This window comes from Ranitomeya variabilis, chromosome 4, assembly GCF_051348905.1.
Source record: "Ranitomeya variabilis isolate aRanVar5 chromosome 4, aRanVar5.hap1, whole genome shotgun sequence".
Taxonomy (NCBI): Eukaryota; Metazoa; Chordata; class Amphibia; order Anura; family Dendrobatidae; genus Ranitomeya; species Ranitomeya variabilis.
In genome coordinates this window covers 404,425,691-404,450,837 of record NC_135235.1, presented here as the reverse complement: position 1 = coordinate 404,450,837, position 25,147 = coordinate 404,425,691, and the positions used below count along the sequence as shown (strand labels likewise).

Sequence of the window (25,147 nt, the reverse complement as noted above, 5' to 3'; positions counted from 1 at the left end):
CGTCCGGTACAAAATCGTATCAGTTCCCCACGCAGGGATATCTCACGATCGACGCAAAGGTCGGACAAGACCTGGCAGTTAAAAGCAGGCCAGTCTAAGCCCAGAGGAGGAAAATCCCAGACTTCTCCTCATGACTCACGGACTCCGGATAACACCACACCAGTAGGCGGCCGAGTTTTGTAAAACCGCCAGCCAAGGCTCGAGCCTACCACCAAGCGGTCTCCTCGCTTTGTTAATCAGGAGTCATAGTACCGGTACCCACGACCGACCGCTTCCGAGGGTTCTACTCCAATCTGTTCGTAGTTCCCAAGAAAGGAGGCAGCGTACGGCCCATACTAGACCTAAAACAGCTCAACAAATATGTACGGGTCCGTCACTTCCGCATGGAGTCCCTTCGGTTCATCTTGCGTCCATGGAGAAGGGAGAATATCGCGCCTCCTTAGACATACGTCCATATACCCATTGCACCTGCCCATTAGAGGTTTCTCAGGTTCGCAATAGGCCAGGACCACTACCAATTCGTGGCTCTCCCCTTTGGACTCGCCACGGCTCCCAGAGTCTTCATCAAGGTCATGGCAGCAACCATGGACGTCCTGCATTCCAGAGGCATAGTAGTCGTTCCATACCTGGACGACCTACTCATCAAGGCTCCCACCTTCAAGGAATGCGAGCTCAGCATCTCAATCACAACCGATACTCTCAGTCGCATGGGCTGGTTAATCAACCTACAAAAGTCATCACCAACCCCGAGTCAGTCCCTGACTTTCCTGGGAATGTTATTCAACACTTCCAGGGGTCTAGTGCTCCTTCCCAAGGATAAGGCACTGGCCCTCCGACTAGCAGATGAAGAAAGAGGGTCTCTTGTGAGACTCCCGGCATGGCTCCTTCCTCGACCCCCTATTATGGGGTGCCCAGTTGAAGTTGAGATGGCTATTCCCCATGCTGCTCCTTCCCCAGTCCCTCGGGTGCTGGTTCGAAGTCGAGACCCCCCCCCCCCCCCTTTCCCAATTCCCTTTGGTTTCTGGGTTGAGGTCGAGGCGAGGATAAAGGCCCCTGAAGGTGACAACAGCACCCTCCCTATCCCCCTCTGGGGGTATTAGGTTGAGACACCTCAGGTAGGGCCTGTACAGGCAGCATCCTACAGCTCCCAGCAATGGGCCAGCACACTGCGCCTGCATCCAGGGACCCCAGCCCAGCTGCGGGCTCCTGTTGGGCAAGTGGTCTTCAGCGGAAGCGTCCATGCCCATCAACATCCTGGAAATTCGTGCCATCCTTCTGGCATTGAGGGCTTTCCATCACTTACTGGCCGCCTCTCACATCAGGATACAGTCGGACAATGCCACGGCTGTGGCATATGTGACTCATCAAGGGGGGACCCGCAGTACCCAAGCGATGCGGGAAGTGCCACATATCCTCCGCTGGGCGGAGGACACAGGGTCGGTCCTTTCGGCGGTCCACGCTCCGGGTGTGGACAACTGGGAAGCAGACTTCCTCAGCCGACAAGGAATAGACTCAGGAGAGTGGTCTCTCCATCCCGAAATTTTTCAACAGATCTGTCTCCGCTGGGGGACCCCGGATGTGGACCTAATGGCATCCCATTTCAATGCCAAGGTCTCCAACTTCATTGCCAGAACACACGATCTGCGGTCGCTCGGAGCAGACGCTCTGGTTCAGGACTGGACCCAGTTCCAGCTTCTGTATATTTTTCCACCTCTCCCCCTGATATCCAGAGTGGTGAGGAAGATCAAACAAGAGGGAGTTCCAACCATCCTCATTGCACCAGACTGGCCCATACGTACATGGTACGCCGACATCGTACAACTCACAGCAGACGCTCCCTGGCGTCTCCCCGACCGCCACGATCTTCTATCACAAGGGCCGTTCTACCACCAGAACTCAGGGGCTCTCAATTTGACGGCGTGGCCCTTGAGACCTGGGTTCTAACCCAGGCAGGGCTCTCGGCAGATGTCATTGGAACCATGATCAGAGCACGGAAACCAGCCTCTGCCAAGATTTATTACCGTACCTGGAAAGTTTTCTTTACCTGGTGCGAATCTCGTGGCCAGATCCCACTCCCTTATTCCCTACCCAAAATTCTTGGTTTTCTCCAAGCGGGTCTGGAGGCCAGGCTGTCATGGGGCTCGCTTAAGAGCCAGGTGTCAGCCCTCTCAGTGCTTTTCCAAAAGCGCATTGCTATCAAGCTGCAAGTAAGGACTTTCCTTCAGGGGGTTTCCCGATTGGTTCCCCCCTACAGACGACCACTAGAAACGTGGGACCTCAACCTGGTCCTGACAGCATTGCAGGAACCACCCTTCGAACCCCTTAAGGAGGTCCCGCTCCGCCTTTCTCTCCCAGAAGGTGGTTTTTCCTGGTGGCAATCACCTCACTACGCAGGGTGTCTGAACTGACAGCACTCTCCTGCAGATGGCCTTTCCTGGCATTTCACCAGGACAAGGTAGTTCTTCGTACGGTCCCATCCTTCCTTCCGAGGGTTGGTCCGACTTCCACCTCAATGAGGAAATTTCTCTACCATCCCTTTGTCCGGTTCCGGTTCATAGAGTGGAGAAGGCTCTGCATACGCTTGACCTTGTCAGGCCTTTGCATATATACGTGTCTAGGACTGCGTCCTTCCGGAGGTCTGATTCTCTTTTCCTCCTTCCGGAAGGCGGCCACAAGGGTAGGCCAGCTTCCAAAGCTACTCTTGCCAGGTGGATCAAATCCACCATACAAGAGGCGTACCGCCTTAAGAATCCTCCTCTTCCAGCCGGTATTACGGCACACTCTACACGGGCGGTAGGGGCCTCCTGGGCCATTCGGCACCAGGCTTCGGCACAACAAGTGTGTAAGGCGGCCACTTGGACTAGCTTACACACATTTACTAAACACTACAGGGTTCATACCCAGTCCTCAGCGGACGCGAGCCTGGGTAGACATGTCCTGCAGGCGGCGGTGCCCTAAGTGTACGGGCCTGTCTGCACAATATTCGTCCATTGCTTCCCACCCAGGGACTGCTTTAGGACGTCCCATGGTCCGGTGTCCCCCAATGAGGCGACAGAGTAAAGGAGATTTTTGTGTACTCACCGTAAAATCTCTTTCTCTTAGCCTCTAATTGGGGGACACAGCTCCCACCCTGTTGCCCTTTCCGGGCTGTTGTAACTGTTGAGTTCTCATATTGTTTCTTGAGCTCGTACATAGTTGCCTTCTTACAGGCATAATTATGTTATTCATGTTACGTTCCTCCTACTGCTTTGGCACAAAACTGGAGAAGGCTGATGCCGTCCAGGGGTGTATACTGCACAGGAGGAGCCACAGTTAATCTTTTTCAGATTATGCATAGTGTTGCCTCCTAGTGGACAGCAGCATAACACCCATGGTCCTGTGTCCCCCAATTAGAGGCTAAGAGAAAGAGATTTTACGGTGAGTACACAAAAATCTCCTTTTTTGGTATCACTGCATCCGGAAACAGACAACCTATAAGCTGTTATACTAGTGAACCCCTTAAGTGACCAAAAATAAATTAAAAAGAATGAAGAAAAAACCCCACAGCAAAAGGTGGAATAAAATGCGATCAAAAAGTCAAATGTAAATAAAAATGGTATACCTGAAAATGTCATCTTTTCCCGCAAAAACAAACTTCCATACAGCTCCAGCAGAGTAAAACAAAGTTATAGCCCTCAGATTAGTGTTGGAAAAACAATTCTTTTTTTTGTAAAATTGTTTTTGTGTAAAAAGCGGCAAAACATTTAAAAATAATCATATAAACGCGGTGTCGCTGTAATCGTACTGATCCGAAGAATAAAGCTGCCTTATCAATTTTACCACACTGTGAGCGGCATAAAAAGGGAAAAAAAACAATTCCTGAATTGCTGGTTTTTGTTCATTCTGTCTCCCAAAAATCAGAATAGAAATCAATAAAAATTTCATACTGAAAAAGGTACCAATAAAAACGTCAACTCATTCTGCAAAAAATAAACCATCACATGACTCTGTCAGCAGAAATATAGAAATATAGAAAAATAAGCTCTGAAAATATGGTGATGCAGAAACTTTGTTTTGCAAAAAACAAAAGTCTGTTTAGTGTGACAGCAGCCAAACATAAAAAAAGTTTAAATCTGGTATCTCTGTGATCTCACCGACCTGAAGAATAATGTCACCTAATCATTCATACCGCACGAGGAACAACGTAAAAATAGATAAAATCAATTCTTGACCTGCTGTTGATTTGTTCATTCTGCCTCCCAAAGATCACAGTAAGGATTGGCTCACATTTATCCTGCTCTCTACACTGAGTACACCAGGGTTTGTGTGTAAATCTCTTAAATACGTGATTCAGATCGAACCCCCAGCAGAAGATTCCCTGTAATGAGGCAGATGGAGGCACTTTTCACTCTGTCTGGACTTTGATCCAGCAGTGTCCATCTTTTTAGGCATGCATAAAAGCACGGTCGACCACAGTTTTGTACACCTCCGAAAAGGATAGTGCTGAACAGAGGCCAGAAGGAGTTCAGAGTAACTCTGCTGCCTCATTATAGCGATTGGATCCCTTAGGGGTTTCATCTGAATCGCTTCATTCGGAGATTTAGATGGAAACCTCAATATCAGTGCTCAGCGTAGAACACCGTATAAATGTGATCCAAAATGTTATGTAAAATGTTCCTGTCACGGATCCCTACTCTGTGGTGTCACTTATTCGTCATGTGCCTGCTCTCATACGTGACTTGGGGTTGTGCCTGCAAGGGTTAATCTGTCTCCCCTCTCTCAGTCCAGCATTCAACCTCTGTCCTATGCTGTAATGGGAGCATAAATCACACACCGACCCAGGCCACACACCCGTTCATACGCACTGCCACCACTCATCGAATACACGGGCGATGAGTCCCGGACTAATAATAATACTAATAAAAATATGTCTATCACTCATAAGGCTCACACACCTTTAGGCTGTGGATTCTTTAGAACATTCAAGGTTCAACTTGTTAAAGTTTTATACTTTAATAACAAAAGGGTCAGTGCTTACAATAAGAAAAGGTATAAAAATATGATAATAAAAAAACATACAACTTATGCAAAACAGTATCAAAATAAACAGGAGAAACTTACAGAAGTTATCGAACTGGTAGTTGCTTCTGCTCCCTGAGGGTAGGACGAATGTAGATTGGATCACAACAGCTTCTCAGGCTGCCCTCATCGTGTGAACACAATTCTCTGTCTGCAGCCTAAATTTATAACTTTGGTCTGAGGTCAGGTTTCTAGACCGGCACCTCAGGCCAGTATCATAACTGCTGCCTGTTTGATTGGGCCACGGCCGCGCCCCCAATGAATATATTATTCTCTCTTGTGGAGAGGTTCTCAGGGATAGATTACCTCAGGCCGCAATTTAGCATCTCCCCTCCCAGACCTCAGAGGTGTCAAGTGTTCCTTTGTTCTTGGCCTTAGCCAGACCTCCTGGTGAGATCTGGAGACAGCATTTCTACTAGTTCCAAGGAAGTACCTATTAACACCTAGGTGCGACTTGCCTTCAGGACAGATGTTACATTATCACTAGTCACACATATAACCCTAGACATATGTCACTACACATATATATATATATATATATATATATATATATATATATACACACATACATATTTCACCACAGTTCCCAATAAAAGCTGCAATTCAATCTGCAAATAAAGCAAGTTCCAACTCATGTTACTGGTAGCACAAGGGCTCTGGAAAAGCGCTATGGCTCCTCGCCCCCCAAAAGAAAACCAACAAATTCTCGCTGTGTGGCTAAGCAGTACTGTACAGCTACATATGAGGCATTGCCACATTTAGGAGAAATTGTATGACAAATATTGATGTTACTTTTACCCATTTTTCCCGTGTGAAAATGCAAAATCTGGGGCTAAAACCAAATTTTTGTGGCAAAAATGTAATTGTTTTGTTCCTCACTGCCACATTTTTTGAAGGTATAAGTGGTGTCAATATGATCACTACACCCCTAGATGAATTCATTGAGAGGTGTAGTTTGTAAAATGAGGTCAATTAAGGGTGTTTCTGCTGTTCTGGCACCTCCGGGTCTTCCAGTGTGACATGGCAACCCACAAACCAGTCCAGCAAAATATGCACTACAATATGGCCTTCATTCCGTTCTGGGATTTGCATTGTGCCTCAAAAGTAGTTTTCAACCACATATGTGGTGTTGGAGCACTCAGGAGAAATTGCATAACAATTGTATAATTCATTTTCTCCTATTACCCCTTTTGAAAACTGAAACTTTGGAGCCAAGGCAACATTTGTATGGAAAAAATGGTAATTTTCCATTGACTAAGCACAATGTTATACAATTCTGTAAATCGCCTAGATGAATTCTGCAAGAGGTGAAGTTTCCAAGGTGGGGTCATTTTTGGAGGTTTCTGCTGTTCTGTTACATCAGGGGATCTCCTCCACTGTGACCTGGCAGTTGCAATCTATTTCAGACAAAATTGATCTCCAGAATTCAAATGATGCTTTTTGCCTTCTGAGCCCTGCCATGCGCTCAAACAGTAGTTTGCCACCACATATGATGGGGTATCTGGGTACTCAGGGCACATTGCACAACAAATTTAACAGTCCATTTTCTTCTGTTACCCTTGTGAAAAGAAAAATCTGGTGTTAACCCCTTAGCGCCATGCGCCGTACTAGTACTGCGCTGCCGGCACTGCATTTGTGCCAGCCGCAGTACTAGTACGGCGCACCGATCACCGCGGTCTCACGCTGAGCGCCGCGGTGATCGGGTGCGGGTGTCAGCTGTATATGACAGCTGACACCCCGCAGCAATGCCCACGATCGGCGCTAGCGCCGATCGCTGGCATTTAACCCCTCTGATGCCGCTGTCAGTAGTGACAGCAGCATAGTGGGGGATCGCGCAGGGACGGGGGCTCCCTGCGCTCTCCCACCGGAGCAACGCGATGAGATCGCGTTGCTCCGGTGATCCGGAAGGAGTCCCCGGATCCAAGATGGCCGCGGGACTCCTTCCGGGTCATGAAATGACCTGGCTAGCCGCCGCCTGCTGAGAGCTACTAAGAGCAGGCGCAGGAAAGCTGTGCACACTGTCAGATCAACGATCTGATCTAATACAGTGATGTCCCACCCTGGGACAATGGTAGAAAGTAAAAAAAATAAAAAAATAGAATGTATAAAAAAAAAAATCCCCAAATAAAGAAAAAAAAAAAAATTCCCAGTAAATCCATTTATTTATGTAAATTAAAAAAAACAATAAAAGTACACATATTTGGTATCGCCGCGTCCGTAACGACCCGCTCTATAAAACTGTCCCACTAGTTAACCCCTTCAGTGAACACTGCAAAAAAAACAAAAAAAAAAAACAAGGCAAAAAACAACGCTTTATTATCATACAGGCGAACAAAAAGTGGAATAACACGCGATCAAAAAGACGGATATAAATAACCATGGTACCGCTGAAAATGTCATCTTGTCCCGCAAAAAAAAAGCCGCCATACAGCATCATCAGCAGAAAAATAAAAAAGTTATAGCTCAGAATAAAGCGATGCAAAAACAATTATTTTTTTATATAACATAGTTTTTATTGTGTGAAAGCACCAAAACATAAAAAAATTACATAAAGGAGGTATCGCTGTAATCGTACTGACCTGAAGAATAAAGCTGCTTTATTAATTTTACCACACGTGGAACGGTATAAACGCCCCCCCTAAAAGAATTTCAGGAATTGCTGGTTTTTGTTCATTCCGCCTCCCAAAAATCGGAATAAAAAGCGATCAAAAAATGTCATGTGCCCGAAAATGGTACCAATAAAAACGTCAACTCGTCCCGCAAAAAACAAGATCTCACATGACTCTGTGGGCCAAAATATGGATAAATTATAGCTCTCAAAATGTGGTGATGCAAAAACTATTTTTTGCAATAAAAAGCATCTTTTAGTGTGTGATGGCTGCCAACCATAAAAATCCGCCAAAAAAACACTATAAAAGTAAATGAAACCCCCCTTCATCACCCCCTTAGTTAGGGAAAAATAATAAAATTTTAAAAAATGTATTTATTTCCATTTTCCCGTTAGGGTTAGGGTTGGGGTTGGGGTTAGGGCTGGGGTTAGGGTTAGGGTTTCAGTTAGAATTGGGGAGTTTCCACTGTTAAGGCACATCAGGGGCTTTCCAAACACAACATGGCGTCCGATCTCAGTTCCAGCCAATTCTGCTTTGAAAAACTAAAACGGTGCTCCTTCCCTTCCGAGTTCTCCTGTGCGCCCAAACAGTGGTTCCCCCCCAACATATGGGGTATCAACGTTCTCAGGACAAGTTGGACAACAACTTTTGGGGTCCAATTTGTCCTGTTACCCTTGGGAAAATATAATGTGGGGGCTAAAATATCATTTTCGTGGAAAAAAAAAATTTTTTTATTTTCACGGCTCTGCGTTATAAACTGTAGTGAAACACTTGTTGGTTCAAAGTTCTCACAACACATCTAGATAAGTTCCTTGGGGGGTCTAGTTTCCAATATGGGGTCACTTGTGGGGGGTTTCTACTGTTTAGGTACATCAGGGGCTCTGCAAATGCAACATGACGCCTGCAGACCAATCCATCTAAGTCTGCATTTCAAACGGCGCTCCTTCCCTTCCGAGCTCTGCCGTGCGCCCAAACAGTGGTTCCCCCCCATATATGGGGTATCAGCGTACTCAGGACAAATTGGACAACAACTTTTGTGGTCCAATTTCTCCTGTTACCCTTGGGAAAATAAAAACGTGGGGACTAAAATATAATTTTCGTGGAAAATAAAATATTTTTTATTTTCACGGCTCTGCGTTATAAACTGTAGTGAAACACTTGTTGGTTCAAAGTTCTCACAACACATCTAGAGAAGTTCCTTGGGGGGTCTAGTTTCCAATATGGGGTCACTTGTGGGGGGTTTCTACTGTTTAGGTACATCAGGGGCTCTGCAAATGCAACATGACGGCTGAAGACCAATCCGTCTAAGTCTGCATTTCAAACGGCGCTCCTTCCCTTCCGAGCTCTGCCGTGTGCCCAAACAGTGGTTCCCCGCCATGTATGGGGTATCAGCTTACTCAGGACAAATTGGACAATAACTTTTGTGGTCCAATTTCTCCTGTTACCCTTGAGAAAAAAAAAATTGCGGGCTAAAACATCATTTTGCAGAAACAAAAAATGATTTTTTAATTTTCACAGCGCTACGTTCTAAACTTCTGAAACAATTGGGGTTAAATTTGCTCACCACACATCTAGATAAGTTCCATAGGGGGTCTTCTTTCCAAAATGGAGTCACTTGTGGGGGGTTTCCACTGTTTAGGCACATCAGGGGCTCTCCAAACGCGACATGGGTTCCGATCTCAATTCCAGCCAATTTTGCATTGAAAAGTCAAACGGCACTCCTTCCCTTCCGAGCTCTGCCATGCGCTCAAACAGTGGTTTATCCCCATATATGAAGTATCAGCGTACTCAGGACAAATTGCACAACAACTTTTGGGGTCCAATTTATCCTGTTACCCTTGGGAAAATAAAAAATTGGGGGCAAAAAATCATTTTTTGTGAAAATTAATATGACATTTTTTTATGGCTCTACATTATAAACTTCTGTGAAGCACTTGGAGGTTCAAAGTGCTCACCACACATCTAGATTAGTTCCTTGGAGGGTCTACTTTCCAAAATGGTGTCACTTATGGGGGTTTCCACTGTTTAGGCACCTCAGGGGCTCTCCAATCGCGACATGGGTTCCGATCTCAATTCCAGCAAATCTTGCATTGAAAAGTCAAACGGTGCTCCTTCCCTTCCGAGCTCTGCCATGTGCCCAATCAATGGTTTACCCCAACATGTGGGGTATCAGCGTACTCAGGACAAATTGTACAACGACTTTTGTGGTCCAATTTCTCCTGTTACCCTTGGTAAAATAAAACAAATTGGATCTGAAGTAAAACTTATGTGAAAAAAAAGTTAAATGTTCAATTTTTTTTAAACATTCCAAAAATTCCTGTGAAGCACCTGAAGGGTTAATAAACTTTTTGAATGTGGTTTTGAGTACCTTGAGGGGTGCAGTTTTTAGAATGGTGTCACTTTTGGGCATTTTCTGTCATATAGACCCCTCAAAGTCACTTCAAGTGTGAGGTGGTCCGTAAAAAAAAATGGTTTTGCAAATTTTGTTGCAAAAATGAGAAATCGCTGGTCAACTTTTAACCCTTATAACTCCCTAACAAAAAAAAATTATGTTTCCAAAATTGTGCTGATGTAAAGCAAACATGTGGGAAATGTTGTTTATTAACTATATTATGTGATATAACTCTCTAATTTAAGGGTATAAAAACTAAAAGTTTGAAAATTGCAAAATTTTCATAATTTTCGACAAATTTTTTTTTTTTCACAAATAAATGCAAGTCATATCGAATAAGTTTTACCACTATCATGAAGTACAATATGTCACGAGAAAACAGTGTCAGAATCACCAGGATCCGTTGAAGCGTTTCAGAGTTATGACCTCATAAAGTGACAGAGGTCAGAATTGTAAAAATTGGCCCTGTCACCTAGGTGAAAACAGGCAAATTTATTTTTTCATTTTCACGGCTCAACATTATAAAATTGAGGGGTTCAAGGTGCTCACTACACATCTAGATAAGTTTCTTGAGGGGTTTTATTTCCAAAATAAGTCCCTTGTGGGGGGTTTTCACTGTTTAAAAACATTAGGCTTCTCAAATGCAACATAGCGTTCGTTATCTATTTCAGCCAATTTTGCACGCTCAAAGTTAAATGGCGCTCCTTCCCTTCTGAGCCCTGCTGTGTGCCCAAACAGTAGATTTCCCCCACATATGGGGTATCGGCGTACTCAGGAGAAAATTGCACAACAAATTTGTACAGTTAATTTACCCTTGTAAAAATTTCTGTAAAGAACCTAAAGTGTTAATAAACTTGAATCTGGTTTTGAGTACATTGAGGGGTTATGGACTTAAAAATTAAAAGTCTGAAATTTTTGCCAAATTCCAATATTTTCCTAATACCGACTTAAATTTACCACATGAAGCACAGTGTATCACGAAAAAACACTGACTAAAAAATAAAATAAAGAAACATCTTTTTCAAAATACAGAAAAGTATCTAAAAATTAGAATCATCCCTCTTTTCCAACATTAAAAATAAAGAAATAAGGGGCGTAGCCAGGACACTGGAGAGAGCAGACATGCGGAGCTGAGCTCTCCCTGGCATCTAAGGAAATACCGGGCTCCTGTCTTGAAAACGGCAGTCTTGAGTCTCGGTACAGCTGGAGGAGGCACCCTAGAGCCGGCAGGATGGATTTGAGCCCTCGCTTGCCCTGGGGCTCGGAGTCTGGAAGTGCGGCCCACGTGTGGGCCTGAGGAGACGGTGTGATGGATGTGTCCGGACCGGCGGGACACCTAACTTACACGATCAGTGACTCACCCTCCGATCACTTACCGGATGAGTGGAAGATGCAGAGAGGACTGAGGGAAGCGCTCGTGAGCTGGAGGTTGGAGAGCGGACCTCCTGGAGTCGTGTGGCTCTGGCTTGACACGGCCATTTTTGGGATCTCCCTGGTGTGTGGTGGAGGAGAGATACTAGGCCATGGGCACAAGATCTGGAAGCTTCTAAGGAGAGTGGTTGGCTGATTGATTTGACTGTGGAAGAGGTACAGGGGGGGGGGGGGCTTGCAAACTGAGGGAAGTGAAGAGGTCTGGACCCCCTCCCTCTCACCTCCCGTGCTGTTTGGGGTGTAGTCTTAGGCTACTTTCACACTTGCGTCTGTACGGGCCCGTCGCAATTAGTCGGGCCGACGTACCGACGCAACCTGTGACATTTCTGCTAGACGTGGGCAGTGGATGCAGTTTTACAATGCATCCGCTGCCCATTCTGCACTCCGGGGAGGAAGGGGCGGAGTTTCGGCCGCGAATGCGCGGTCGAAAATGGCGGACATGACACACAAAAAAAGTTACATGGAACGTTTTTTTGTGCCGACGGTCCACCAAAACACGTCGCACGATGGATGCGACGTGTGGCAATCCGTCGCAATGCGTCCCTAATGCAAGTGTATGGAGAAAAAACGCATCCTGCGTGCAACTATGCAGGATGCGTTTTTTTTCTCCAAAACGACGCATTGCGACGTGCGTCACACGACGCTAATGTGAAAGTAGCCTTATCCCTGATGCAGACAGGAGAACTTGGTCTGTGTGGTAAAATCCTCTATACTTGTATTCTGCAGCACGTTACTGCCACCTACTGTTCTTTGTTGGAACTATTCCTGTTGCACATAGTCTACAGCAAAACTGAGTAGGGAAATGACTTTTGACCCTCTAAATATTAATATCTGAACCACTGACATTATCCTGTGACTACATACTGAATAGCCAGGTAAAAAACGTATTGTTATATCGCATGTATTTTTTGGGCACAGCACTGTGAGTCCTAGTAAGACGCAATCTGCAGCTGAAAAACTAAAGCCCTATGCCAGAGGGAATCACTGGACAAAAACTCAAGAGACCCTGTAATAAAGTATCTCAAGGGGAGACGTCAATGATGCAAGGACCAAATGATATGGACTCAGAGCCCGCTTTGAAGCAGGTATCTACACAACTGCTAACTGCCATCCACAGTTGTACATCCTCCCTAACTGGGAAAATTGAAGAGGTTAAAACTGATTTGGGATTCCGTCACAATATGTCAAATCTGAGAGAGAAAGTTTGACAGGCGGAGGACTGAATCGAGAGTCTGGAGGAGCTAACAGGGCCCTTTCCAGAACGTATCTGAGCAGTTGACCAAAAGATGGAAGTGTGCACACAAAAAAATGATGATTTAGAGAATAGACTGAGGCGAAACGATATTCGTATAACTGGATTGCCTGAAAGGGCAGAAGGGAACAATCCCAGTGAATTTGTGGAAAAATGGATCTGCGATTTATTTCCAGGAGCTACCTTTTCTGCGGCATATGCGGTGGAGAGGGCACACCATGTACCTGGAATTCCGAATCCCCAGGGGCTCCACCAAGACCCCTATTGGCCAGATTCCTCAATTGGAAAGACAGGGACTTTATCCTACAACTGGCATGGAAAGATCAAGTAATTAAGCATGAAAATGGCACTGTAATGCTATTTCCTGGTTTTTCAGCCGACTTTCAGAAACAAGGATCTTCATTTATATCAAATAAGAGACGCCTGAAAAGTTCCAATGGGATTTATTCAATGGCGTACTCAGCCAGGCTAAGGGTAATAGATGGGGACTAGTGATGAGCGAGTGTACTCGTTGCTCGGGTGATCTCTGAGTATTTGTGAGTTCTAAGTGATTTAGTTTTCATCGCCTTAGCTGCATGATTTACTACTGCTGGACAGCCTGAATACATGTGGGGATTCCCTAACAAACAGGCAACCCTCACATGTACTCAGCCTGGCTAGCAGCCCTAAATCATTCAGCTGAGGGGAGGAAAACTATATCTCCGAGCAGTCACAAATACTCTGAGACCACTTGAGCGTGCTCTGGGGAAACCCGAGCAACGAGTATACTCGCTCATCACTAATGGTGAGGTTGCCTTGACCCCCTGACGAAGGCAATGGGCCAAAACGCGCGTTCGGGAGGCATGACATCCGGGAGTGTGAGACCCCACTATCTCTGTAAGCATTCTTATACCTCTATGATCATTCCTATTTTTGACTAGATCTTCACTCATTTAGGTGGTCTCTGTCCTCCAGCTAATAGTAATGCTGTTCCAATGTACTTGCATACTATGTTCACTGATTGTCTTTATCACCTTGGTTTGCAATGAGATCACTTGTTGCACTGTGTTTCTTCATTTTTCGGGACACAACAGCACTAAGCACTTTACGGCAGATTACTGTTTACTTTGTGCATAAAAAAGTTGTTTTTTAATAATTTTTTTACTTTTTTACATATTTTCTTTTTTAATCACAATTTTTTTGATTTTTTACATTGTGAACTGCAATTTGTTTTGGCCTGACTATATCTGTGTTCACTACTTATGGCCATTTTTTTCTTATGTAGATGTGCGGCCTTGTTTCTTGTGTTTTATCCTAATTAATAAAATATTATATTATTGCTGTACTACTTCTTGGACTTTTTGGTAGTTTTTTTCTTTTGTTTCCCCTTTGGCATTCTCCGATTGTTTGTGATACTGTCCTAGTCTTTTGTATTATTTAGCTGGCCAGAAATGTTACTTGAAACGCTGGATAGATAGTGGCAGGCTTACTGACGCAGAAGCTCATCTTCTACACTTCTTGGGTGGGAATACACCATGGGCAATACTAGAAGAATCATACAGACACCCACAAGGTTTACAATTTGCTCACAGCTTAGCGGTACAGGTGTGGCCAGAGAGTAAATGTAGTGAACTGACCAAATGGGAGAGACTCAGATATGGGATAATCCTGAATTTCCGCACCTCAAAAGTCTACAAGACCCAGTTTTCTGGAAGCAGTATGGAATAATGACACTTAATCAGATTTTCGAAAATGACATTTTATCATTTGATCAAATTTGTACAAAATTTGGGACCCCTCATAGAGATTGTTATAGATACTTGCAAATGAGACATCCCATATTGCACCAGTTTCCATTTCCTAGGATGCGAATATCCAGATATCCATTGATGGGGTGCTAACTACTCAAGGACCCACGGGTGTGATATCCTCTCTATACACCTTTCTACTAAACTCCAGAATTGCTTCTACTCAACTTGCTGCAGAGAGAAGATGGCGGCAATTAATTCCTTCTGTCACTGGTGATCAGTGGTATGATGCCCTAGAGGCGCACGCGATGGTGTCGCCGGCTGCAAATAATAAGTTAATTCAACTGTATATACTAGATCAATCTTACCTGGCCCCAATTAGGCTAAATAAATTTGGCAGACTAGTAACTGATGAATGTCATAGATGTAGGGAATCAGGAGAGGACTTCTGGCATCTTATTTGGAATTGTGGGATAATACGAAAATACTGGAGCGAAGTGATAACTACATTAGAATGGATAATTGGAATACCAATTGAATGTGGTCCAAATATATGTTGGGTATTATTGATGAGGAAATTGCACTATGATAGAATATTTCTCAGTAGGCTATATTTATTGCTAGGAAAGCAATAGTACTAAGATGGAAGGGGGGAAGCCTCCCACTGTTAAACAGTGGAAAAAACTAGTAAATGATATAATACCATATGAAAATATATTATATAGAAATAGAGGATGTCCCCAGAAATTCCTTAAAATATGGGGGAGATCGTGTGACTCGCCCTTACCGCACCTATCCCCCAATGCCATGACTTCGTCAATCTCACGTTATATACCCTGATATGTGTCCCTTCAAACATATGAAGTGTGTTACATGATCTACACAGATTGAAAGAGTGTACTTTTGATACGGCCCATTCGGTACGTATTCTGAATTATTTTGATAAAGAACCAGCTAATTTAGTTGAGAGTGCAATGCTTGCTAACGGAAATTATCCTAACCTACTATGCTCCAATCTGTTTTTTCTTTTCTCTTTATTGTTTTGCTCTGTTATTGAGAGTGTAATATTACTTCTATATTGTTGTATTGAATGGATAAAGGAAACTGTTTATATTATTCTGACCTTATACTAAGATAATATATGTCTGTAACTTTATCTGGCGGAATCTTCAAAAATAAAGAGAGTTACGGTAAAATAAAATAAAGAAATAATATAAAAAATAAGCATGGTACCACTGGATCCTTAAGTCAAATCTATCAAAATAAAAATTAATCTGATAGATGTCATAACAAAAGCAAAAAAATGAAGCACCAGAATTGCAATTTTTCAGTTGCCGCAACACCTCAAAAAATTTCAATAAGCAGTGATCGAACCTCACTAACTAAAAACGTCAGATCTTCACATAAAAAATCCACACTCGCACAGCTCCATCTACTGAAAAATTAATGTTACATGTCTTGGAAAATGGTGACATAAGCTAAAAAATGTTTTTATTAATGTATTTCTGATTTTTTTTACCACTTAACAAACTTGTATAGGTTTTTTTTTTTTTTTCCATTTGTCGCAATAATTGTACTGACCTGGAGAATCACATTGCCAAGTTATTTTAACATGATGGAAGCTGTATAAACAAAACCCAAAAATATTTTTTTTATAGTATAGTTTTGTTTTGTTTGTTTTTTTTTTGTTCTCTTTTGCTGACTTTTTATTTACTTGGATTTTTCCCCGTTTTCCAGTAGCTTCAATGGTAAACTTTATGGTCCCTTTCAAAAAACTAACTCATCCTGCAAAAAAGTTATTGCACTTTTGAAAAGAAGGGGAGGGGAAAAAAGAAAAACGCAAAAGCAGAAAATTGCAATGTAGGCAAGGGCTTAAATGTGAGAGACTGACAGCGGCATTTAAATAGTTAAACCATTGCAATTGAAGCAGTCATTGTAGTCGCAGGCACACAATGGCCACAGCCGGCATCTGCTACATATGAGGCAGGTTCGGCTCCTGAGCCTGCTTCATATGCTCTTTAACCACTTATCATGAAAATGTTTGCCATAGTCATTAACCAGTTAAAAAAACGTTGAATAAGCGAAGTAGTGGAAGTCCAAGCATTCTGATGTCCACTGGTCACCCCATGTGCACCGCGCTCCTGTCCCTTGTGTCTACTTTCCATGGATGTCCTCAATACGATTTCATTTTAGACTTCTGCTTTAAGGCGCCATAGCGAATTCAAGACTTTGCTTATCAGTTCTTTGTACCATTACCTCCTTATTTCCTGATTATCAGGCAATGGAGGCCTCACAGCAAGCAGAGGAGCTTCGAGCTCAGCTGGAGCTGTCACAGAAGAAGTTGCAAGACCTTCGGGTGGAGATTATAGAAAACAGTGCGAGCCGTGAAAAAGATGCCTTCAACTACAAGAGAGCCCAGGTAAAGTGGAAATACATTGCTGTGTGACCAACGTGAGTATTCACTGACACATGTCTGAGGTCGGTTCGGTCAATGGAAATCATATCCATTAAAAATGATAAGAGGAGCTGGAAAGAATTAAAATTAAGTACAATTAGAGGTGTTTTCCTAACTAAAGCTTTTATGGTATTTTCTCTCAGTACATATTAGAAATGCCTATTGTACTCACAGTATTTTGTGGAAATGCATATAATATCCAAAGTATATGCAGGAAATACCTGTAATATCCAAAGTATATGCCGGAAATACCTGCAATATAATAATAATAATAATAATTTTATTTATATAGCGCCAACATATTCCGCAGCGCTTTACAACTTATAGAGGGGACTTATACAGACAACAGACATTACAGCATAACAGAAATCACAGTTCAAAACAGATACCAGGAGGAATGAGGGCCCTGCTCGCAAGCTTACAAACTATGAGGAAAAGGGGAGACACGAGAGGTGGATGGTAACAATTGCTTTAGTTATTTGGACCAGCCATAGTGTAAGGCTCGGGTGTTCATGTAAAGCTGCATGAACCAGTTAACTGCCTAAGTATGTAACAGTACAGACACAGAGGCTATTAACTGCATAAAGTGTATGAGAACATGATGGAGGAACGTGATTATGTTGTTGTTTTTTATTAATAGGCCACACAGGGATAATTAGGTTAATGCGTTGAGGCGGTAGGCCAATCTGAACAAATGAGTTTTTAGTGCACGCTTAAAACTGTGGGGATTGGGGATTAATTGTATTAACCTAGGTAGTGCATTCCAAAGAATCGGCGCCGCACGTGTAAAGTCTTGGAGACGGGAGTGGGAGGTTCTGATTATTGAGGATGCTAACCTGAGGTCATTAGCAGAGCGGAGGGCACGGGTAGGTTGGTAGACTGAGACCAGAGAGGAGATGTAGGGTGGTGCTGAGCCATGGAGTGCTTTGTGGATGAGGGTAGTAGTTTTGTACTGGATTCTGGATTGGATGGGTAGCCAGTGTAATGACTGGCACAAGGTAGAGGCATCGGTGTAACGGTTGGCGAGGAATATGATCCTGGCAGCAGCATTCAGGACAGATTGGAGCGGGGAGAGTCTGGTAAAAGGTAGGCCAATTAGTAGAGAGTTACAATAGTCCAGACGAGAATGAATAAGTGAGACAGTAAGAGTTTTTGCAGAGTCGAAAGTAAGAAAAGGGCGAATTCTGGAAATGTTTTTGAGATGCAGATAAGAAGAGCGAGCCAGTGATCGGATGTGGGGGGTGAATGAAAGCTCGGAATCAAGGATGACTCCAAGGCAGCGGGCATGTTGCTTTGGAGTAATGGTGGAACCGCACACAGAGATGGCAATGTCGGGCAAAGGTAGGTTTGTAGAGGGAGAGAACACGAGGAGTTCAGTTTTATCAATATCCAAAGTATCTGCTGGAAATACCTGTAATATCCACAGTGTGTGCCCGGAATACCTGTAATATTCACAGTGTGTGTGCCCGGAATTCCTGTAATATCCATAGTGTGTGTGCCCAGAATACCTGTAATATCCATAGTGTGTGTGTGTGTGTGCCCGGAATACCTGTAATAGCCACAGTGTGTGTGTGCCCGGAATACCTGTAATATCCTCCACAGTGTGTGTGTTCCCGGAATACCTGTAATATCCTCCACAGTGTGTGTGCCCGGAATACCTGTAATAGCCACAGAGTGTGTGTGTGTGCCCGGAATAGCTGTAATATCCTCCACAGTGTGTGCCCGGAATACCTGTAATATTCACAGTGTGTGTGCCCGGAATTCCTGTAATATCCATAGTGTGTGTGCTCGGAATACCTGTAATATCCTCCACAGTGTGTGCCCGGAATACCTGTAATATCCTCCACAGTGTGTGTGTTCCCGGAATACCTGTAATATCCTCCACAGTGTGTGTGCCCGGAATACCTGTAATAGCCACAGAGTGTGTGTGTGTGCCCGGAATAGCTGTAATATCCTCCACAGTGTGTGCCCGGAATACCTGTAATATTCACAGTGTGTGTGCCCGGAATTCCTGTAATATCCATAGTGTGTGTGCTCGGAATACCTGTAATATCCTCCACAGTGTGTGCCCGGAACACCAGTAATATCCTCCACAGTGTGTGTGCCTGGAATACCTGTAATATCCTCCACAGTGTGTGCCCGGAATACCTGTAATAGCCACAGTGTGTGTGCCCGGAATACCTGTAATATTCACAGTGTGTGTGCCCGGAATTCCTGTAATATCCATAGTGTGTGTGCCCGGATTACCTGTAATATCCATAGTGTGTGTGTGTGCCCGGAATACCTGTAATATCCTCCACAGTGTGTGCCCGGAACACCAGTAATATCCTCCACAGTGTGTGTGCCCGGAATACCTGTAATATCCTCCACAGTGTGTGTGCCCGGAATAGCTGTAATATCCTCCACAGTGTGTGTGTGTGCCCGGAATACCTGTAATAGCCACAGTGTGTGTGTGCCCGGAATACCTGTAATATCCTCCACAGTGTGTGTGCCCGGAATAGCTGTAATATCCTCCACAGTGTGTGTGTGCCCGGAATACCTGTAATAGCCACAGTGTGTGTGTGCCCGGAATACCTGTAATATCCTCCACAGTGTGTGTGTGCCCGGAATACCTGTAATAGCCACAGTGTGTGTGTGCCCGGAATACCTAAATATCCTCCACAGTGTGTGTGTGCCCGGCATACCTGTAATAGCCACAGTGTGTGTGTGCCCGGAATACCTGTAATATCCTCCACAGTGTGTGTGCCCGGAATACCTGTAATAGCCACAGTGTGTGTGTGCCCGGAATAGCTGTAATATCCTCCACAGTGTGTGCCCGGAATACCTGTAATATTCACAGTGTGTGTGCCCGGAATTCCTGTAATATCCATAGTGTGTGTGCCCGGAATACCTGTAATATCCATAGTGTGTGTGCTCGGAATACCTGTAATATCCTCCACAGTGTGTGTGCCTGGAATACCTGTAATATCCTCCACAGTGTGTGCCCGGAACACCAGTAATATCCTCCACAGTGTGTGTGCCTGGAATACCTGTAATATCCTCCACAGTGTGTGCCCGGAATACCTGTAATAGCCACAGTGTGTGTGCCCGGAATACCTGTAATATTCACAGTGTGTGTGCCCGGAATTCCTGTAATATCCATAGTGTGTGTGCCCGGATTACCTGTAATATCCATAGTGTGTGTGTGTGCCCGGAATACCTGTAATATCCTCCACAGTGTGTGCCCGGAACACCAGTAATATCCTCCACAGTGTGTGTGCCCGGAATACCTGTAATATCCTCCACAGTGTGTGTGCCCGGAATAGCTGTAATATCCTCCACAGTGTGTGTGTGCCCGGAATACCTGTAATAGCCACAGTGTGTGTGTGCCCGGAATACCTGTAATATCCTCCACAGTGTGTGTGCCCGGAATACCTGTAATATCCTCCACAGTGTGTGTGCCCGGAATACCTGTAATATCCACAGTGTGTGTGTCCCTGGAATACCTGTAATATCCTCCACAGTGTGTGTGTGCCCGGAATACCTGTAATATCCTCCACAGTGTGTGCCCGGAATACCTGTAATAGCCACAGTGTGTGTGTGCCCGGAATACCTGTAATATCCTCCACAGTGTGTGTGCCCGGAATACCTGTAATAGCCACAGTGTGTGTGCCCGGAATACCTGTAATAGCCACAGTGTGTGTGCCCGGAATACCTGTAATAGCCACAGTGTGTGTGTGCCCGGAATAGCTGTAATATCCTCCACAGTGTGTGTGCCCGGAATAGCTGTAATAGCCACAGTGTGTGTGTCCCCGGAATACCTGTAATATCCTCCACAGTGTGTGTGTGCCCGGAATACCTGTAATATCCTCCACAGTGTGTGTGCCCGGAATACCTGTAATATCCTCCACAGTGTGTGTGCCCGGAATACCTGTAATATCCTCCACAGTGTGTGTGCCCGGAATACCTGTAATATCCTCCACAGTGTGTGTGCCCGGAATACCTGTAATAGCCACAGTGTGTGTGCCCGGAATACCTGTAATAGCCACAGTGTGTGTGTGCCCGGAATACCTGTAATAGCCACAGTGTGTGTGTGCCCGGAATACCTGTAATAGCCACAGTGTGTGTGCCCGGAATACCTGTAATATCCTCCACAGTGTGTGTGCCTGGAATACCTGTAATATCCTCCACAGTGTGTGTGCTCGGAATACCTGTAATATCCTCCACAGTGTGTGTGCCCGGAATTCCTGTAATATCCTCCACAGTGTGTGTGCCCGGAATAGCTGTAATATCCTCCACAGTGTGTGTGCCCGGAATACCTGTAATATCCTCCACAGTGTGTGTGCCCGGAATACCTGTAATATCCTCCACAGTGTGTGTGTGCCCGGAATACCTGTAATATCCTCCACAGTGTGTGTGTGTGCCCGGAATAGCTGTAATAGCCACAGTGTGTGTGTGCCCGGCATACCTGTAATATCCTCCACAGTGTGTGTGTGCCCGGCATACCTGTAATATCCTCCACAGTGTGTGTGTGCCCGGAATACCTGTAATATCCTCCACAGTGTGTGTGCCCGGAATAGCTGTAATATCCTCCACAGTGTGTGTGTGTGCCCGGAATAGCTGTAATAGCCACAGTGTGTGTGTGTGCCCGGAATACCTGTAATATCCTCCACAGTGTGTGTGTGCCCGGAATACCTGTAATATCCTCCACAGTGTGTGTGTGCCCGGAATACCTGTAATAGCCACAGTAAATATCCTGTAAATTGTAATAAAGGACTTCACCCGTATTTTCCTATGTTACACTGACCATGCTCACCGCAGAGTGACGAATGCATAGTGTATGTTGTTTGGTGCCTTTAAGCTTAAACTTGTGGCATACCCGGAATATGTGGGGCGTATGCCGGGAATACCTGGAATATGTGCGGCGTATGCTGGGAATACCTGGAATATGTGCGGCGTATGCCGTTTTATACCTGGAATATGTGCGGCGTATGCCGGGAATACCTGGAATATGTGCGGCGTAAGCCGGGAATACCTGGAATATGTGCGGCGTATGCCGGGAATACCTGGAATATGTGCGGCGTATGCCGGGAATACCTGGAATATGTGCGGCGTATGCCGTTTTATACCTGGAATATGTGCGGCGTATGCCGGGAATACCTGGAATATGTGCGGCGTAAGCCGGGAATACCTGGAATATGTGCGGCGTATGCCGGGAATACCTGGAATATGTGCGGCGTATGCCGGGAATACCTGGAATATGTGCGGCGTATGCCGGGAATACCTGGAATATGTGCGGCGTATGCCGGGAATACCTGGAATATGTGCGGCGTATGCCGGGAATACCTGGAATATGTGCGGCGTATGCCGGGAATACCTGGAATATGTGCGGCGTATGCCGGGAATACCTGGAATATGTGCGGCGTATGCCGGGAATACCTGGAATATGTGCGGCGTATGCCGGGAAAACCTGGAATATGTGCGGCGTATGCCGGGAATACCTGGAATATGTGCGGCGTATGCCGGGAATACCTGGAATATGTGCGGTGTAAGCCGGGAATATTTGGATTATGTGCGGCGTATGCCGGGAATACCTGGAATATGTGCGGTGTATGCCAGGAATACCCGCAATATGCACGGCGTATGCCAGAAATACCCCGGATATGGGCGGCATATGCCAGGAATACTCGGGATATGCACAGTGAATGCCCGGGATCTGGCCACTGTGTCTTTTTTTGACATGCAGTTCTCTCCAGTGAATTCTATGGGAGCTAAATGAAAGTACTGCTTGTGAGGCTCCACATGTTCTGTGATATCAAGTTGCAGTAAATGTACTAAGAACGTAGCACGTTATTTAAATGTGTCTTCAATATACTGTCCTATGCCTGGTTCAACTGTGAATCTGCTTGTTTTCTTGCAGGAGGATATCTCCCGTCTTCGGAAGAAACTTGAATCCACCAAGAAGCCTGATCTTGTACCAACCTGTGATAAGATTTTAATGGAAGAAATAAAAGAGTGCAAGGTAACAATAGGTTCGATGTTTTTTCAGTGGACCTCTCCATACATACATACTGTGTATAGGGAGAAATCCGCTATTCACAGACCATTATCGTTTACTTATATGCACACATTTACCTTTTTTTTTCCATTATTTTTAAACTTTGTCATTAATCTGCCAGTGGTGTAATATAGGCACAAGATTCATACCTTGCCAATCATTGCCTTCTCCAATCTCTGTTCACCTGAAGTCAGCGTTGACCTGTTGCTACTTGGCTGCTGCAGGGTATGGCATGGCATTGCAAAATGGAGTGATAGCCTTCCTTATTCAAAATCCCTTTTACCTTGTACAAATCTCTCACTTTACCAGCACCAAAGCAACCCCAGACCATCACATTACCTCCACCATGCTTGGCAGATGGCGTCAGGCACTCTTCCAGCATCTTTTCAGTTCTGCATCTCACAAATGTTCTTCTGTGTGATCCAAACACCTCAAACTTGGATTCGTCTGTCCATAACACTTTTTTCAATCTTCCTCTGTCCAATGCCTGTGTTCTTTTGCCCATATTAATCTTTTCCTTTTATTAGCCAGTCTCAGATATGTTTTTTTCTTTGCCACTCTGCCCTGAAGGCCAGCAACCCGGAGTCGCCTCTTCACTGTAGACGTTGACCCTGGCGTCTTGCGTGTACTATTTAACGAAACTGCCAGTTGAGGATCTGTGAGGCGTCTGTTTCTCAAGCTACAGACTCTAATGTACTTTTCTTGTTGCTCAGTTGAGCAGCGGGGCCTCCCACTTCTCTTTCTACTCTGGTTAGAGCCTGTTTGTGCTCTCCTCTGAAGGGAGTAGTACACACCATTGTAGGAAATCTTCAGTTTCTTGGCAATTTCTCGCATGGAATAGCCTTAATTTCTAAGAACAAGAATAGACTGTCGAGTTTCATGTGAAAGTTTTTATTCTGGCCATTTTGAGAATTTAAGGGAACCAACAAATGTAATGCTCCAGATTCTCATCTAGCTCAAAGGAAGGTCAGGATTATAGCTTCTCTAATCAGCCATACTGTGTTCAGCTGTGCTAACATATTTGCACAAGGGTTTTCAAGGGTATTCTAACCATCCATTAGCCTTCTTACACAGTTAGCAAACACAATGTACCATAAGAACACTGGAGTGATGGCTGTTGGAAATGGGCCTCTATACACCTATGAAGATATTGCTTTACAAACCAGACGTTTGCAGCCAGATATATATACACTGTGTGCAGAATTATTGGGCATGTTGTATTTTTGAGGATTATCTCTACTATTGATCAACAACTATGTTCTCAATCAACCCAAAAGACTCATAAATATCAAAGCTTAAAATTTTTGGAAGTTGGAGTGGGCTTTTTTTTTAGATTTGGCTATCTTAGGAGGATATATATATATATATATATATATATATATATATATATATATATATATATATATATATATATAATATATTTCCTTACATGTGTACAGACCATAATACAATTGTATGTATGTATGTATATATATATATATATATATATATATATATATATGCATATATATATATATATGCATATATATATATATATGCATATATATATATATATATGCATATATATATATATATATATATATATATATATATATATATATATATATATATATATATATATATATATATATATATATATATATATATATGCATATATATATATATATATATATATATATATATATATATATATATATATATATATATGCATATATAAATATATATAATATAACCTGTACACATGTAAGGCCGGGTTCACACAAGTGTATTCCTCGGACTGCTATGCCTGGACTGACCGTTGGTCTCCTGACCCAAACTTACCGCCTCATAGACACATAATTAGGCTGTAAGTTTGGGTCTGGAGACCTGAAGGCATACTGGGCATTCCTCATGGTTATAGGCATATTTTGAAATGGACTGATGGGTCCAATTAGACGAAACATTGCCTAGACACACGTGGTATTTGGGAGGTCTGTGGGCTGTGACCTCTTTAGAGTTTAATCCTATTTACTTGAATTGGACATAGCATCTCTAAGCTTTAATGTGAGGCACAACTGTTGCTAACACTATGTAGTTGTGCTTGGGCAACAATGAAGCCGAAATGGTGGCTCTCTTCCTTCAGCTGATCGGTGGGCGGTTACAGTCGACCTTGCACCAGTCTGATATTGGTAGCTAATGCTAAGCCA

At 44.1% G+C, this 25,147-nt stretch overlaps 1 protein-coding gene across 1 annotated transcript in view; it reads left to right on the top strand.

Moving 5' to 3' along the window:
- Positions 1–25,147, top strand: part of RNF20 (ring finger protein 20) — a 60,143-nt gene that overhangs the window by 31,246 nt on the left and 3,750 nt on the right. The window contains exons 18-19 of the mRNA XM_077251092.1: positions 16,748–16,888; positions 22,824–22,925. Coding sequence (XP_077107207.1) covers positions 16,748–16,888; positions 22,824–22,925 — 243 coding nt within the window. The remainder of the gene's footprint in view (positions 1–16,747; positions 16,889–22,823; positions 22,926–25,147) is intronic.